The sequence below is a fragment of the Giraffa tippelskirchi genome, chromosome 9, assembly GCF_054371585.1.
Source record: "Giraffa tippelskirchi isolate mGirTip1 chromosome 9, T2T-mGirTip1v1.2.pri, whole genome shotgun sequence".
NCBI classification, from domain to species: domain Eukaryota; kingdom Metazoa; phylum Chordata; class Mammalia; order Artiodactyla; family Giraffidae; genus Giraffa; species Giraffa tippelskirchi.
In genome coordinates this window covers 15,897,691-15,915,602 of record NC_137283.1, presented here as the reverse complement: position 1 = coordinate 15,915,602, position 17,912 = coordinate 15,897,691, and the positions used below count along the sequence as shown (strand labels likewise).

The 17,912-nt window shown below is 43.9% G+C and overlaps 1 protein-coding gene, 1 long non-coding RNA gene and 1 other non-coding gene across 4 annotated transcripts; 1 reads left to right on the top strand and 2 right to left on the bottom strand.

The window, feature by feature from the left end:
• On the bottom strand, nucleotides 1-107 carry LOC145522168 (U6 spliceosomal RNA). Its single transcript, XR_014065966.1, has one exon. It is a non-coding gene; the product is annotated as a U6 spliceosomal RNA (small nuclear RNA).
• Nucleotides 108-5,162: 5,055 nt separating this feature from the next.
• On the bottom strand, nucleotides 5,163-15,080 carry ZNF502 (zinc finger protein 502). 2 transcript variants are annotated; one of them, XM_081527844.1, is made up of 3 exons: nucleotides 14,016-15,080; nucleotides 9,243-9,355; nucleotides 5,163-8,745 (listed from the first exon to the last, which is right to left on the bottom strand). In XM_081527844.1, exons 2-3 carry the CDS (start codon nucleotides 9,295-9,297, stop codon nucleotides 7,184-7,186), a joined length of 1,617 nt encoding a protein of 538 aa, XP_081383970.1. In that variant the 5' UTR covers nucleotides 9,298-9,355; nucleotides 14,016-15,080; the 3' UTR covers nucleotides 5,163-7,183. The 2 variants fall into 2 exon arrangements, with proteins under 2 accessions (XP_081383970.1, XP_081383969.1); XM_081527843.1 differs by having other exon boundaries at nucleotides 14,984-15,080.
• On the top strand, nucleotides 15,070-17,208 carry LOC145520709 (uncharacterized). Its single transcript, XR_014064744.1, has 3 exons — nucleotides 15,070-15,319; nucleotides 16,472-16,566; nucleotides 16,697-17,208. It is a non-coding gene; the product is annotated as an uncharacterized LOC145520709 (long non-coding RNA).
• The last annotated feature ends 704 nt before the right edge of the window (nucleotides 17,209-17,912 follow it).

Genomic DNA, 17,912 nt, shown 5'->3' with positions numbered 1-17,912 from the left:
AAAGATATGGAACGCTTCACGAATTTGCGTGTCATCCTTGCGCAGGGGCCATGCTAATCTTCTCTGTATCGTTCCAATTTTAGTATATGTGCTCCCGAAGCGAGCACTCCATTCTTAACAAATGTTAAATGGAGCTGATAATTACCTTCATAGGGTTGTGATGATGAATAAATGAATTAATACATGGAACCTACTTAGAACAACACCGGCTGATAAGCATACAATACATAGTACTTGCTGTTAAACTGTTGAGTCGGGATGTCTTCACACAGCACCTACCCTATTGCTATTAGGAATAAAAACTTAGAGAAAGGAAAGAGATAACTTGCACATTTACTTATTCAACCCGCACAACTTTGTGAAGTAGCAAAACGAGGGTTTTGGAAAACCGAAGTAACCCACGAGTTCGCTCACTCAAGTACAAATAAATGGAACCCGGCTTCCCAGACCAGGGCTCTGGTACAGCCTTCCTCCCTCCCTCTCCAAAGGATCCGGTCCCAGCCCCCCGGCCTGTGCTCCAAAGGCCTGGCTCGCCCGGAAAGAAGAAGCTTTGAGGCCAGCTCGACTCCTGGGACTAGCCGCAGCCGGGACGGCCAAGTGTGCTCACCAAGCGAACCGCGAGGAACCGCCAGCCGCCCTTCTCCGCCCTCGCGCGGCTGAGGGTTCCCAGGCCGCTAGCAGCTCCTCCCCGGCGCTCCGGCCCAGCCTGACGCCAACAATACGCGCCGGACCAGCAAATGCAGCTGTCTCCTCCCTGGCAAGCCGCCGGGCTTCCTCCCCCGCTCCCAAACAGTCGCAAACCCACCTCAGTATACCTCTTCCAGAAATAAGGAAGCTGAATTCAAGTGAGAGTCGGGGCCTGCCCCCGGGAACTCTTACCCCAGGTTAATTCACCCGGCAATCGGACCACATTTATCTTCCCCAAAATTCTGTTGCAGGTCACCGTCCTTTGAAGGTTTTCTGAAAGTTTCCTTAAACCTGGCTTCAACCTTCCTGCTACACGTTCTCAACTGTCAGATTATTGGTCTCCTCACAGGAACCCCAAAACACCCTACTGCTTCCGGCTGTTTGGTCAACAATTGGCCAAAAGACAAGATCTCTGCATGCAGGCTCAGCATGTGAACCTGGGCAAGTTACCCTCTGTGCCACTTCCCTCACTTATAAAGATATTAATTTCAAAGATACCAAATTTCATAGTGTTGCTGTCAGGATTAAATGAAGTTAATCCATGTAACTTGCCAAGAATTTCTGGTACTTAAAAATGGTCAATAATGTTTGCGGAATATTACCATGCTCCCCAAAACCCAGCTCCAAGCCCCACTGACTGCAACGACTTACAGGACTTTCCTGCCTTCGAGGTAGCACCCCTGCCCCCCTTCTGAGAAACTTTAGATCTTGCTGATCTTCATTCAGGCAGTATTTGCATATTCCAGAAATGAAGCCTTCAGCAGCAGGGCACCTGACCCACTTCCAGGCATTTCCAATGATCTGCAAGCTCAGGAAAACAGGGCTGTCACCCAGGTTCGATTCCTGGGTCGGGAAGATTTCCTGGAAGGGGAATGGCAACCCACTCCAGTATTCTTGCCTGGAGAGTACCATTGACAGAGGAGACTGGCAGGCTCCAGTTCATGGGGTCACAAAGAATCCGACACGACTGAGTGACTAACACTTCTTACCATCCTATCCCTAGTGTGCAGTAGTAGGCTTTCAGGAAGCACTTAAGTGAATGAGATGCAACAAAGTTATCTGCTCAAATTTCCAGATGGACAATATTGTAAAGTAATTAGCCTCCAATTAAAATAAGTAAATTTTAAAAAATTTTCCAGATGGACCATTTTCACAAAATGGAGTCCATTTATGATGCTGAAAACAGGAGTGGAAATGCCAGACTGAAATCATCACTATCTTCAGCTAAAAGGGAACCCTTTGTAGAACTGTTAGCTGACAGGCCAGAGAACAACGTTGGGCTTGCCTTTCTTTTTACCCAGTGTCTCAGCCTCAGCAATTTTTTTGAATCAGATAGCACCTTCTTCTTCCATAGCCCTAACACTCCACATGCTAGAGATCCTAAGTCTACACATATTTCCCCCTTTAGACTTCAAAGAATCTCTATCAAGAGGCTCTGCTGGGTGGAAACTAACCCTGCAGTGAGGTGCCCTAGGTAGAGCAGGTTACTAGAAACAGGAATCTGGGGCTTAACTACAATTTGTGATGAGCTTCTTCAATGAGAGGTGGAAAACGGATTGGAGGAATGGACACCAAAAAATCCCACTGAACTAAGATGACCTTAGCCCTGCTCTAGCCAGCAGCTGCAAGAAAGTGAAACTAGAGCTATCGGGGGTCAAGACTAGATTTCTGCATTATGTAGGGAAAAAGGTGGGGTTAAAATGCAGAATCAACTTATTTCTCCCCCTCACTTACATGCAATAAGGTCTTATTCTACAGGCCAAAAAGCTTCTTGATCTAAAGTGAGCTTCTCCCAGTCTCAGAATTAGGGCATAACAGACACAATGAAAGAGGCATCATGGAGCAGAGGTACAACCAATAAAGAGAAATCAGAGGGAAAAGCAAGGACACTGGAATTTAAATTTCACCTGAGAATAGCTGTGTGACCTCAAGCAAGTTCAACCATCCTTCTGACTTCCCTTCTCTCATTTTGTGGATCTCATGTGGCCTCATCTCACGTTCTTCTGAAGTCACTAATTACATCTCGACGCACTGAATATAAGCAACACATTCTAATTCTTCATCATTCCACAGCCCCAAGGAAAGCCATGAGTTCAGGAAGGGCTTCCAAATTCGGGTTTTCAAGCTCAACTACTCTCCTGCCAAGCCAACATCACTGCTCAGCTTGTCTCTCTTACTGCAAGGATATTCCAGTTGACATAGCTGCGCTTCTACACCTGCATGCATTTTCCTCTTCCTGTTGACCACGACATCAATATATCTGAAAACACTTTGTTAAATATGATGGGACATTTAAATGTCTAATTTGTAACAGAACCCACCCCCCCCAAATTTTTTTTTGCTACATATTACTTTTGCTTAGGAGATCCTCTCTGTATCAGAGTGGACCACACACTCTGTACATTGGGGGAAGGTTCAGAATTCTTACTTCATGACATACTCTCCATGACATACTCCTGTATTCACTGTACCTTTCTGCTAGTAACTGTGGACTTAATTCACAACCTGCATTTGGGCATGGAGAATTGTCTGACTCAATTTTAGTTGAGCTCAACAGGTATTTACTGAGCACCTACTAGAGGCCAGAGACTGTGGATACAAAGATGAATAAATTTCACATGGTTCCTGCTCTGATGGAGCTGACAGTGGGAAGAGAAAATTTTGTAAACTAGCCATTATGAAGTGAAGTGAAAGTAGCTCAGTCGTGTCCGGCTCTTTGCAACCCCATGGACTATAAGTCCATGGAATTCTCTAGGCCAGAATATTGAAGTGGGTAGCCATTTCCTTCTCCAGGGGATCTTCCCAACCCAGGGATCGAACCTAGGTCTCCTGCATTGCAGGCAGATTCTTTGCCAGCTGAGCCGCAAAGGAAGCCCAAGAATACTGGAATGGGTAGCCTATCCCTTCTCCAGCGGATCTTCCTGACCCAGGAATTGAACCGGGGTCTCCTGCATTGCAGGTGGATTCTTTACCAACTGAGCTATCAGGGAAGTCCTCTAAATAGCATTTCTATATTTTCCTTAGATTGGAAGGGTTGCCTTTGGACTTTTTCTATACCTAAGAAACTCTAGTTGATCAACCAGGCCACCAGGAACGTGTTTGTGCAATGATACAGGAGTTGAGTAGAAAGAAAATTTGAGGACTGTTGGGCCAGGTAAACAGCCAGGCTTGGGTAGGACATAGGCTGCCCCATGGCTTCCCTGCCCGACTCTTTGTGAGCCCATGGACTATACGGTCCGTGGAATTCTCCAGGCCAGAATACTGGAGTGGGACTTTCCCTTCTCCAGCCTTTCCTAACCCAGGGATCGGACCAGGTCTCCCGCATTGCAGGCGGATTCTTTACCAGCTGAGCCACAAGGGAAGTCCAAGAATACTGGAATGGATAGCCTATCCCTTCTCCAGCAGATCTTCCCAACCCAGGAATTGAACCAGGGTCTCCTGCATTGCAGGCGGATTCTTCACCAACTGAGCTATCAGCGAAGCCATTATAACCTGATACATAGAATGATGAGGTCAAAAAATACAGAAATACAGAACATGTGACATCAGACACAGCTTTGAAGAGCTGTTGCCTGAGCACATTCACAAGTGACAAATGAGAGTCTCCCAAGCAAGCAGAAGCAGGGAAGGGAAGCAGGCGATAGGAAGAGAATGTGCAAAGGTGCCAAAGTAGAGTCCAATGATGATGAGTCACAGGAATTTGCACTATGGACTAAGACATGCAAGGAATGCCCTCTGAAATGGCGAAGCAGGCACGGGCTAGATGAGGAGACTCAGGTACCCCTGGAGGCTAACACTTAATTCAGAGAGAGAACCACAGAGCTGCCACAGTTGTGTCTTGCAAAGACCATCCAGAAGACATGTGAAAGATGGCCCAGTGGTACAAGAAACTGCAAGACTGGTTGGGAAAATGGGGAAAACGACTAGGAAATAAATCAGGGAGCTTGGATAAAGCACTATCAGTGGCAGTGGCTTCCTAGTTTAGGAGTTATAAGTCAACTGGATATAGTGGTTGACTGGATATGATGAGGGAAGGCTGAGGAAGCTAGACTTGAGGCCAAGCTTGTGACTTGACACATGGTGGGCCAGCAACTGAGACAAAGTCACAAGTAAATATCTGCATGTGTGAGAATATGGGATGAGGGTAAAGATGATGAGTTTTTCTTTCTGCTTCTCCAGAAGTAAAAACAGTACTAGACTCTCTTGGCCTGAGGATTAAAATCTCGGTTTGTCCATTCCATTTTAGAAAATCTTTCTAACAACTGAGGCATCTTTCAGCCTTAAGGTTTTCTGACTTCCTCCTCAAGAAAACTCTCCCTTTCCTCTCTAACCTCCAGTCAAGACTCCAAAGACAGTAGCATATAAGTATCACTCTAAATGTCAAGAAGTTCCTAAAGTTTCTGGTAGGCAGAGTTTGATTAAAATATATTAACTCAGGTGGAAGTGGGTGGCAAAATAAAATAAAATAAAATATATTAACTCAACAAATAAACATTTACTGAGCATTTACTATGTGCTAGCAATGAACTCTTTAGTATTTGAAAAAATACAGACATTTGCTTTCTGTAGACTTTTTTTCCATGAGCATAAAATACAGTTTTCATAGGGTTATTTTTTTCCCATAAGACATTAATTTACTCAATTATAAACTGCCCTATAGCAGGTTTGAGAACATCATCTTTACAGCTGGAGAGGGAAAAGTACGTTATTTCTGTCACATTCCCATTATTGGTAGTTAATAGCTCAAACTAATGCTTGTAAGACAGTTGCTCTGGAAAAAAATATCAATGCTGAGTTCCAAATAACCATTCCAGAATTAACTTACTTTAGTTGTGTTTAATGGTCATATTTTAAAAAACTATATAAACTTCAGAGCATAGGAAACTATTTCAAATACCAGTCAAAGGCTAGCCTCATATAATCTTCCACAGCTGACTCTCTGGGTAGCAGTTAAGAACAATAGAGAGAATGGAGAAGGGGAAACATGCCCTTCTTTTCACTCAAAAAATAAAATGCCATCAGTCATGGCAAACCATGCTATCTTGATTTTCAGAGTTGAAAAAGAGGTAATTCTCTTTTGAATTCTTTCCAAATGCATCCCATGAGAAGTGTTTCCCTAGATAGCTCTAGTTTGCAAAGAATGATAAACATCCTGGAATAAGAAAGTCCCAGTAAAAACAAACATCCAACTCTCATGAATCTATGGTTATAATCTCCAGTGCCAGGACTTCCCTGGTGGTCCAGTGGTTAAGACTCCACGCTTCCATTGCAACGGGCACAGGTTCAATCTTGGTCAGGAAACTCAGATTCCTTGTGCCAAGTGGCACAGTCAAAACAAACCAAAAAACAAACCTCCAATGCCGCGATTACACAAAACCTAGCCTTCTCCAATACAGTGACTTCATCACTGAAGCTTTCTCTCTTAAGGACTGGTCCACCAATGCCCAAGTCCAGCCAACCTGAAAGGGGCTGCCTTCCTTTATCATTAATGCTTTCTCACCCTAAGGGCTAACAAACCAAGTCCCAAGCTGATCCTAGCGGGCTCCTACCCCCTGGTCCCTGTGTACTAGTTGCCCAGCCAAACTGATAAGGGACAGGAATATGCCCTAGTCCAGGTCAGGAATATGTGCGAGGCTTGCTCAGTCACAGGCAGGCTTCCTGCTCTGAGGCCTCTTACCACTGGTAACCCAGCAAAAACCATTTCCTTTCTGGATAAGCTAATAATTCCACAGGGACAGAACATAGGTCTTCCTCTCTGTGACCCTCTAAGCAGATCTGACTTCCTTCCCACAAACTGACAGCATTTGTGAAAAGCTTTGACTTATTTCCTTCTTAGCCCCAAGTGACCCTCCAGCTTTAAAGGATTGGGAAAGCTCTCCCTCACCCTGATAAAAAGCCTTCTTCACCATTCCTGTAGCAATCAGCCCAGTTCCTGCCATATATCCCAATATTTGTTAAATAAATAAATGAATAAGGATTTTGTTTTCATTCGTTTCTGTCTCCCCTTCATAGGACCACGTCCACAGATGGGAAGCCTTCCCACAGTAGCCACCTCAGTCATTTGGAGGCTACTCAGCACCACCTCAGAACAGCTGCCACTTTCACATTGAACATCAGTTTGGAAACGCAACCCAGCCTAGTGAGCAGTGAACACAGGTGACAAGTTGGGGAGTTAAGGCAGAAGTGTAATAAGGGAAACACAGTGTTAACTTAATAAATTACATCTCCAGCTATTAGAGTGCCCTAGGGAGAGGAATGGCAAGGAGCCAAGATTTCTCTGGAAAGTAGGAACTTCCTTCCTATCCTGTATTCCCAGATGCCCACCTGGAGTAGGCTCTGCATTCTCCAAACTCCCACCTCCATTTCTGAAAATATTCTCCTGAGTGTGGTGTCTTAAGACTCCTTTATCCTTCCCTCTAGGAACTCTTCCTGTGCCTCTCCCCTGGGCCAGATTCCTAGCACTCTCCCTAAAGAAACCATCACATGAATGCCAGATTTATTCAACAGTGTGAAGTTTCTGATGTCTGAAAAGGACTGAACTATGTCTGAAGAATTTTCCACATTCGACACACTCGTAAGGCTTCTCACCAGTGTGAATCCTGTAATGTTCACTAAGGTGTGCATACTTGCGGAAGGTTTTCTCACACTCACTGCATTTATAGAGCTTCTCACCAGTGTGAGTTCTGTGATGTTCAGTAAGAGATGCGTTGTGAGCAAAGGCTTTCCCACATTCTTGACATTTATAGGGCTTCTCTCCAGTATGAATTCTCATATGCTGAGTGAGGCAGGTATTCTGGTTAAAGCCCTTTCCACATTCATTGCATTTATAGGGTTTTTCTCCAGTGTGACTTCTCTGATGCCGAATAAGGCAAATGCTCTGAATGAAAGCTTTACCACATTCACTGCATTTGTAGGGTCTTTCTCCTGTATGAATTCTCTGATGTTTAGTGAGTGGGGTGCTCTGAGCAAAAGCTTTGCCACATTCCTTACATTTATATGGTTTTTCTCCAGTATGAATTCGCTGGTGTTTAATAAGGGATGGGCTCTGACAAAAGGCTTTCCCACATTCTTTACATTTATAGGGTTTCTCTCCAGTATGAATTCTCTGATGCTGAGAGAGGTTTGCCTTTGTATGGAAAGTTTTCCCACACTCATCACATTTATACGGTTTTTCCCCAGTGTGAATTCTCTGATGTTGTGTAAGATTTGAGTGTTTGCGAAAAGAAGAGCCACATTCATTGCATAAATAAGGTTTCTCACCAGTGTGAATTCTCTGATGATGAATGAGGTGTGTGTTCTGACTGAAGGCCTTGCCACATCTATTACATTTGTAAGGTTTCTCTCCAGTATGAGTTCTCTGGTGTTCAGTGAGATGTGAATGATTGCGGAAGGAATTCCCACATTCATTACATTTATACGGTTTCTCTCCAGTGTGTATTCTCTGATGCTGAGTAAGAAATGATCGACATCGAAATGTTTTCCCACACTGCTCACACTCATATGGCTTCACTCCAGTGTGAATTCTTTGATGTCGAATAAGGAATGAGCTACGACTAAAAGTTTTCCCACATTCCTCACATGTGTAGGGTCTTGTATGAGTTCTCTGATGCTGGGTAAAGGATGAGCGCTGAGTAAAGGTTTTTCCACATTCACATTTCCAAGATTTTTTCTGTGTAGAGAGGGTCAAACATTTACTTTGGCCTGAAATCTCACTGGTGTGTATGCTACTTGTCTCCCATTTATGTAGGCTCTCTTCTGTAGAAACCCTGAGATGTGTAACAAGACTTGAGGTCAAAAGCAAGCTTCTCTCAAAATGATATTCTTGGCTAATCATTTCTGGAGGTGCTTCTTTATGGATAAAAGTTATTGTTCCAAAACCTTCTCGGAAAAAGTGTGGTCCAGGAGCCTCTCTGGGAGGGTTTTCCTTCATGTTCTCACATACATGTTTTTCTTCAAATGTAGAATCCTGGTATTCATCCTCTCGGGATCTCTTTGATGCTACCCCTGGCAACTCAATATCAGTGCCATCCTGCTCTGGAGCAGGCTTGTTCATCCAACCTGAAAAAAACCACCACAGTGAATGTCTCTTGTGTAGGGCAGAGTGGAAGTCCTTTAACTTAGAAGGACTTCATTTTGACAGGTCTCAATACTGGCATATGAGTAAGGGTCAATAAGAGCAAGTGAGCACATAATTCAGAGTTATACGTGGTGAAAGAGACCTGCACCAGGGTAAGGTGATCTTCATTAATGAGAAATGGGCAGCTGCAGACACCAAGGAAGTGAGGCAAACAGAGACAAGGGAGATAAAAGGAAAAAGACAAACAAATAACAGACTAAGATTAGGACAAAATGGTGGGAGAATGTAAACAAGCCAAATACTGGAAATGAGATCAAATGAGTACCAGGGAAAAGCTGGCCCCAAAAGATGCTCACTCACAATTCATCCCAACATCCCAAAAGGGAGGGCAATTTTCTCTTCTGAGCTTCATTCAGTTTCTCTTGTAAAATTTCCAAAGCCCTCCTATTTCTTCCACTGAGAACACTTGCTCACTCACCTGGACAAATCTCTCTTCCAATCTCTCTCTCTTCAGCTCCTTGCATATTCAACATCCACAAATCTTCTCTTTGGTTTGATTGTAAAAGACTTCAAGGCTGGAAAAGTGGAGCCCTGCTCATAGAGGAAAAAAAGGTGGGGGAGGGGATATCACTGTCCCAGTAAACAGAAAAATGAGAAAGAGCTGTTGCCTGAGGATACTATCTGCTAACTCACACAAAACCTGTCAGGAAAGCAATGTGCCTGCATCACCAAGTGTTAGGGATTGCTTCCAGCTTTCTGGATTCATAAACTCCATCTGTCAGCTGTTCAAGTGACAGCCAGACAGACTAACATATTAGGAAATACTCAAGCACTTGATAAATACATCAGAATGTTATTTATAAAAATAAAAATAACTATGAATGGGAATATTCATGTCAATGAGTCCACTCTTTTCATTATACAATAATCTAAAGAAAAGGCAATTAATATAATCAAAAGTTACATGGGGGAAATGGCCTCATAGCAAGGCTAATGCATTATGTCTGATCCACCCACCTCCCCTATATGTCAAGGAGCTGGATAGTAGTTACAGATTTCTCTCTATTTGATACAACCTAGAGATGCACTGATTGTCCTTTCTTCAAGGTCTCTTATCAGTGAAAAATTTTTTCTTCGGGCACAGCTCAATATAAGACTGCAGGCTGCAGTTAAAAAAAAAACACTCTGTGAAATAATTTTTGACTTACAAAGAGGTGCAAAAATAGTAGAGAGTTTCTGGTTTTGGGAAAGTCAAAATTATAACTGTTCATCAAAAAATGTCTCTCCATATAAGCCTGAAGTGAGAAGTAAAACTGGAAACACCTCAAGAAAAACAGAAGGCAGAGAGATGGGTTATCATAATCAAGACCTCAGAAAACATGAAAGAATAGGATGTCTGGTTAATTAATTAATAAGACCAGCTCTATGGCCTTCTCATCTAGGTCTGTGCCTCAGTGTTGAGTTTTAGAGGTTTAGGAAGATTTTAGGTGGGATTTCCTGATCCTCTTCCATAACAGGGACATAAAGTGGACCCACTGCAGAATCCTACAGATATTCATGAGGTAGAGTGGGGTCTGGGTATAATCAGAGCTAGACAGTGGAAAGTCAGACATGACCCTGCCCACTCAGAGCTTACATCACAGCTCAACAAAGAAATTACACCAGTAGTTACAAATAAGGGAATTAAAAAAGCAGAAATATTGAACACTGTGGAATGTAGAGCAGAGGGGACCTAATCTAACCTGGGAAAGAAAGCCTCGCTGAAGAAGAGGTAAGGATTAGATGGGCAAAGAGGGAAAAGAAGATATCAAGAGAAATGAAATGGAATATATAAAAGGAATCAAGCCCCATGCTTCAGAAGAATGAATGAGATCTAATAAGGCCAAAGTATGAAACACTAGAAATAAGCCATGAAGCCTGAGGCAAGCAAATACAATCCTGCAAGTCATTTTAAGGAATTAACCCTAAACTGGGCAGAAAGCCACAAAAAGGACCGGAAAAGTTTTGAAAAAAAGATGTGACATGATTAGATCTGCTATTACACACACACACAGCCTTTTGTCCATAGTACAAGAGAAGAAGTGTGTACAGGGGTGAAAGGTAGGAGGCAAGGTGAAGGCTGGAGGACCCCTGAGAGGTTGTTTCAGCAGTCCAATAAGGGGACTGGGCTGACTAAGAGAAACAACAACAGGACAAGATGAATATTGGAGGGAGATGTAAGGAGAAAAAGTTAATGATAATTTGCTGGTGTGAAGCTTGAGTGATGACAGTAACCTTCAATGAGAGTGGGAACACTGGTTTGGGAGGAAAAAGATACATTCAGTTTGAAATATCAGGCATATATATATGGAATAGAGGAGAGAGGTATGGGCTGAAAACTTGTATTTAGAATTTTCTGTCATAAAGAGAGTAATTGAAATTCTGAGGGTAACAGATAAAATCACCAAAAGAGTATATAGCTAGGGGATCTCCCCAGCAGTTCAGTGGTTAACACTCTGTCCTTCCAATGAAGGGAGTGGGGGTTTGATCCCTAGTGGGGGAACTAAGATTCTGCGTACTGTGTGGCACAGCTTAAAAAAAGAAAAAAAAAAGGAGTGTAACTAGGAAACCTTAACAGTGAGTTTACACATTTACAAGGAAGTTAAACTCTGGCTTTTGACTTTATAGACTCTTAATCCCCTAAGAGAAATATGTAAAATAATTTAATATATGATAAAAATCGGCATTTCTAATCATAAACAATTGATTTCTCCCAAATTATGCTGAGATTGTTTAACTATCTGGAAAAAACACTTAGTGAGATTCCTATTTCATACCACATACCAAAATAAATCTAAACTGAGTAAAGGGTTAAAAAATGTATTTTTTTAATTTACACATCAAAAAGGCAGATGATTATATAAATAAAAAGCTTCTTATTAATGAGTAAAGAAAAAAGATGAACTGATAGAAAAATGGGCAGTTTAACAAATACTCCAAGAATTACAAAAAGCCAATAAACATATCAAAACAAAGCTCCACCTCCATGGTAATCAAACAAATGAGAAATGAAAGAATGAAGAATTAATTTTTATATCAAATTGGAAATTTTCTCTTTAATGCTAAAACTCAAAAACTGGCAAAGGTCAGGGAAAGCGCCTCTCACACATGACTGGTGGGAGTGTAACCTGATACCATCTTTCTAGAGATAGTCTAGTTATATATATTAGGTCTTAAAGTTGTATGCTGAGTGGCAATTGGGACACCATGATTACCATTTTGTAGGTACAAGAACTCAGAACAAAATTCTCAGTCTATACTATATACACCTGCAATGTATCTCAGAAGATCCTCAAATTTATCAGTATGTCATAATTTCAGATATGATGCTACATTTGTAGCATCATATATGTATGTTAAAATATGCATATGAATAAGACCAAAAAGGAAAATTAATCACCATGGGGATATGAATGAGGAATGATTTTTCTCCTCTATTTCCCATATTTCCTCAATTATTTATATTCTGCCTTATTTTTAAAAAACTAACTTAAGGAATTCTCTGGTGGTCCAGTGGTTAGGACTCTGTACTTTCACTGCTGAGGGTCTGGCTCAATCTCTGGCTGGGGAACTAAGGTCGCACAAGCTGCACAGCATGGCCTAAATAAATAAATAACTTAAATCTCTCAGAATATCTATCAATTTGTTAGCCACAATCATCTCTGAGGAATAAGATTATGGTACACTTTTTTCTTTTTTTCTGGCTGCACCACGTGGCATGCAGGATCTTCTCCAACAAGGGATTGAATCTTTGGCCCCTGGGTTGGGAGCACAGAGTCTTAACCACTGGACCACCAGAGAAGTCTGAAACTTTTGTTGTCTTAAGGCCTTTCTTTTTGTAATGCTTGAAAGTTTTCCTGTAGAAATAAATAAATAACTCTGTAATCACAGAAAAAAGTGAAAAAATATAATCAGAGATGAGCACAGAGACTTATGTGCAAGGATCACATTGTTACTGTAATTTTAGAAAATACAGGCAAGTAAAAATTGATGGTATATCAATATGACAGATTATGAAATTATTAAGACTCATGTTTTCAAAGAATACTCATGAGAATACAGTATGTTAAAACAGGAGACTACAAAATACTAAAAACAAAAAATATGCACATATATACCAGTACTAAAGTAAGCATTCTATAAACAGAAACTATTATCAACTACACAGATATACACAATACACACACATAAAAAAGGACAGTGGAAGACCCTCCAAAATGTCAACAACTGATCTCTAGGCCATTTAATTGGTTACTTTATTTTGTCCTTTATTTCTATGTATTTCATTTTTCCTGAAATAAACATGAATTACTTTTATAATCAGAAAAATATCTTAAAGTGAAAGATCTGGCTCAGAGTTTTAAAAACTATCCCCCCCAAAAAAATACCACTTTTTTTTAAAATGCCACATCTAATGGATATGGTATAGGTTTCCCATTCAGAATAAGATCAAAATGGCAAAGTGAGCTGTACTGAAACTCAAGAAATTTTGCTCTGCCATAGCCCATGTGAACAGGATATTTATCTGAAAAAGGTGACAAATCAGGTAATATTCCAAGTCCTTCCAGCTCCAATGCTCTGTGAAACCCTTAACTAAATGAGTTAACTCACATAAAGCACTTATAAAGATATATGCCACACAGCAAGCACTCAACAGGAGTCCGGTAATATCACGTTTGAGAAGGACAAGCCTGTCACAACCACTCTCTAGCTGTGGATCATCTGAGCTGTTTGTCTACATCAAAAGTTAGCAAGCACTGCCTTTGTAGTTTGAAAACAGAACTAGACAATATGTAAACAAGTGAGCTTGTTTGCTTCAACAATTTTTTTTTTTTTTAACAAAAACAGGTGGTATACCAAAATTTAGCCCATGGGTCACAGTTTGCTGACACCTGGCTTCTAAGTCCACCAGAATGGGATGCTTACACAAATAAGATAATGTGAAATAATCTGTTCATGATTTTAAGATGTTTTAAAAGGATCAAACTTAATCCAGATTTGGGGGAAACAGGTACACACACACACACACACACACATCCAACTTCATCTTGCTAAAATTTACAGGGACCTAGCATCCTCCTCATGTCTTGTAAGGTTTCTCCCTGCTGCCACTTTGCTACTCCTCTAGAAGCGGTTGAAGGATTCTGGGAAGCCAAGTGTTTCTCAAGAACTGAAACCACAATTCCTTACATAAGACCACAGTTAAATGTACCGTCTTGTGTTCCTGATTTGCTTGTTGGCCCCAAGTAAAGTATTCCTCCAGGCTGCAGCAGCACACTGGACATATATTTTCTGCAGCGTTGGGTCACTTAGTAGCAGTGCGTCCTTGGATAAGTCATCTATTCTCTACGGACCTCGATTTCCTCATTAAAAATCAGATGTTGTTGTGAAGGCTAAGTAAATGCACAACTGTTTCAAACAGTGCGTGGTACCCGTTAAGTGCCAAATAAACGCGGTTTAAAATATTATCACAGATCTGCTCACATATATATCTTCCAGTACTACACTGTGAAGCGACTTCCCACTTGGCAAGGCTCCGAGATCACTCACTCTTGTAGTCCCGCCTCTAAATTCTACGTAATATTCGGCAAGTAATGAATAGTAAACTTTTGTTGCTAGACATAAACGTTTCCGTACGTGCTAACGCGTACATACTATCACCCGAGTTTTGTAGAGAAAAGAAGGCAGCGACAGTTCAACATTAGAGATGAAGAAACCGGCTCGGTATCCCAGGGAATTACAGCTCAGGTCTCCAAACTCCCTCGCTAGTGCGTTTCACACTATTTGCTTTCTCCTCTTAAGTCCCTTGGAATTTTTTAAGTTTGAGCTGCAGGACTGTTGGGGGAAACCGCTGGTACCCAAACGGAGAACTCTGGCCCTCAGGATTTCGTTTCCGAACTCGGGTACTAGGTCTCGGTCATTTATCTGTTACTCAATCATCATTCACTCATTCACGCCATCATCTTCTTAGGCGTGTTCTGTGGGCTAGGCCCTGGTGAGTGCAGTGCTGAAGCTGCAAGCGGGGATGGGCCGGCCGCCAGGAGCTCACAGCCGCCCCGGTACGCAATAATTCGGGGAGAACGAGGCCCGGGCGGGTTTCCCACATAAACCAGGGTCGCCGCCACTGCCGAGAGGCGTGCGGTGTCTGTCTTTCCCTTCCCCTGGGTCCCGCCCGCTCACCGTGATGTCCGGGGGCCCCCACAGGGCAGCGACCACTGTCCGTGGGGTACACGGAGACCCAGGGGTTAGAGTCACCTGCCGAGGCCGGAAGAACAGCGGCGCGGCCGGTAGTGCGTCATCAGAGGCCGGGCGGCTCTTGTCCGGCGCAGCCCTCGGCTAGGAATTGAGAGGAGCCTCTCGATAGCGGCCTCATATAAGGCGATCCCCGTCGGTTTCCCTCCAAGCCCAGTGGCATGCCTGATGTCCCATGAAAGACTGCCTTGCCTGGAATACAGTGACCACCTCATGCCTCAGGAAAACTGTAGATGGGGGCGTTAGGGTTGGAAAAAGTACTAGGTGGGTGTCAGAACAGGCCATCTCAGCAAGGGTGTAATACATTGCATCTGCTACGAAATAGCTCCTGGCACTTCCCTACTGGTCCAGTGGCTAAGACTCCGTCCTCCCATTGCAGGAGGCCCAAGTTCCATCCCTGGTCAGGGAACCAGATCCCACATGCTGCAACTGACCCTGTGCTCAACTAACACCTGTGGCAGCCAAATAAGTAACCACTTTTTTAAAAAGTGCTGGCCCTACCTTCTCCCCTTCCCTTGGTTTATAGGCAGTGGGGACCGCCCATAAATGCTGGCTCCTTCCTCAGCATAATGGTTCCTTAGACTCTCATCTAAACAGATACCACCTTTTGGGAACTGAGTTATAACTTCACATCGCCCCTCTCTGACCTGTTTCCTCTCAACAGCCAAGACCTCTGTGCTTCTTACTCTCAAGCTTTAAGTAGATTTGGTGTAACTCCCAGCAGCGGTGATGGGAAATCCAGACCAGCTCCAAGGGGCAGGACTGAGCCTGACTAAGGGCTTTGCTGGCTCCAGTCTGCCCAGTTGAGGGCTCACCACCACCAGGGGACAAAAAAGAACAGTGGCTCAGCAGCTCCTGCCATTGACGTCTATGTGTGAGGCAGTCAGCTGGCACTGTACTCCATGTTGAACTGTGAAAGTAAAAATGTTTTCCCAGTCAAGTTAGGGTTGGTTTCTCTCATCCACACCTATCCACAAGAATGGGCTTCCCTGGTGGTTCAGTGGTAAAGAACTCGCCTGCCAGTGCAGGAAACACAGGAGACTCCGGTTTGATTCCTGGGTCCGGAAGATCCCCTGGAGAAGGAAATGGCAACCCACTCCAGTATTCTTGCCTGGGAAATCCCATGGATAGAGGAGCCTAGAAGGCTACAGCCCAAGGGTTGCAAGAGTTGGACACAACTTAGCGACTAAACAACATCCACAGGACTATGGCAGGCTTCTGCAACCAGGCAGCCTTTAAATAAAGGGTTACAAATCCCTTTCAATCGCCTCATTTGATCCCAACCGCCTAACCCTGAGTGGAAGAGAGGATTTACGTTCAGAGAAGTTAGTGATTTGTCCTGGGTTGGAGGTAAGTGAGCAGCAGGGCCAGAGTAGAATACTCTCAAAAACTTTGGGAAAATAATCTTGTCCACAGCGGCACGTCTGACTTGTGTCCAGCGGCCCGAGGAGAGAGAAGTCAGCTCGGCAGGACCGGAGTCCCAGGGTCTGGAGGAAGCTGTCCTTGCGTTGGTATGAGCCCCTCCTTCTCCAACCCATTCCCCTCACCCTCACACTGCCGATTCCTTCCGCCGCCCCGCCCCCTTCGCTTCTAAGTCTCTGCTCTTCCCCACCCTCATACCTATTCTTTCCCCATCCTCAGCTCCCAGCACAGCGCCCACTCTACAGTGGCAGCCTCCTCCGCTCCGTAGCTGACCTCAGGCCGCAGCCTCTTCTCCGCTTTACTTCCCAGCACACCTCTCCCACACCCCCAGCGCCTGACTATAGCCAGATCCTCCCTTGGCCAAACTGCCGATCCCTCCTTCCCCTCCATCCTCTGCACTCCTAGTTCACCCCGCCCCTTCCCGCTCTTCCCTCTTCCCCGTGCAACTGCCCCTCCCCAGGACCCTCCCCCCCCGGGTCTCCCAGGCGCCAGCCAGTCCAACCCAGATCCAGGACCCTCAGTCAGCGCGCGAGCGCGGCTCAGTGAGCCGGCTGGGGAGAGCGCGCCAGGCTGCAGGCTCTTGCCCCGCAGCTCCAGGAAGCGAGGAAGGGTCTCCATCTTTGCGGTTCTCCCGCTCGAACCTGGGGAAGAGCGGCCGGCTGTGGGGCCAGAAGCCAGCTCGGTCCCTAGTATAAAATGGATTTCCAATGAAAAGAAAGAAAGTGAAGTCACTCAGTTGTGCCTGACTCTTTGTGACCCTGTGGGGTGTAGCCTACCAAGCTCCTCTGTCCATGGGATTTTCCAGGTAAGAGTACTGGAATGGGTTACCATTTCTTTCTCCAGGGGATCTTCCCGACCCAGGGGTCGAACCCGGCTCTCCCGCATTGTAGGTAGACGCTTTACCGTCTGAGCCACCAGGGATTTCCAATGAATCTGTCTCAAAGGACTAGGTGAAATCATGGGAGAAGGAATCATCTTGAAGAGAGCAAGTCTTTGACAGTAAATGGTAAATATCCAAACAGCAAAGATCACAGTAAAGGGATTGACTGTAAACTGGGGGAAATACTTGCAGCACACATGGCAGACGAGAAGAGTCATTTCTTTACTACAGAATTGGTAGAAATAAATTCTTAGGGCTTTCCTTGTGGCTCAGCTGGTAAAGAATAGGGCTGCATTGCAGGAGACCTGGGTTTGATCCCTGGGTTGGGAAGATCCCCTGGAGAAGGGAAAGACTACCCATTCCAGTATTCTGGCCTGGAGAATTCCATGGACTGTATAGTCTTATGGGGTCGCAAAGAGTCGAACACGACTGAGCGACTTTCGCTTTCACTTTTCACTTCAGAAATAAATTCTTAAGAGGATCAACCCAACAGAAAAAAAAAATGCTTAAAGAACATGTATAAGCAATTCACACACAAAAAGAAATACACATGGC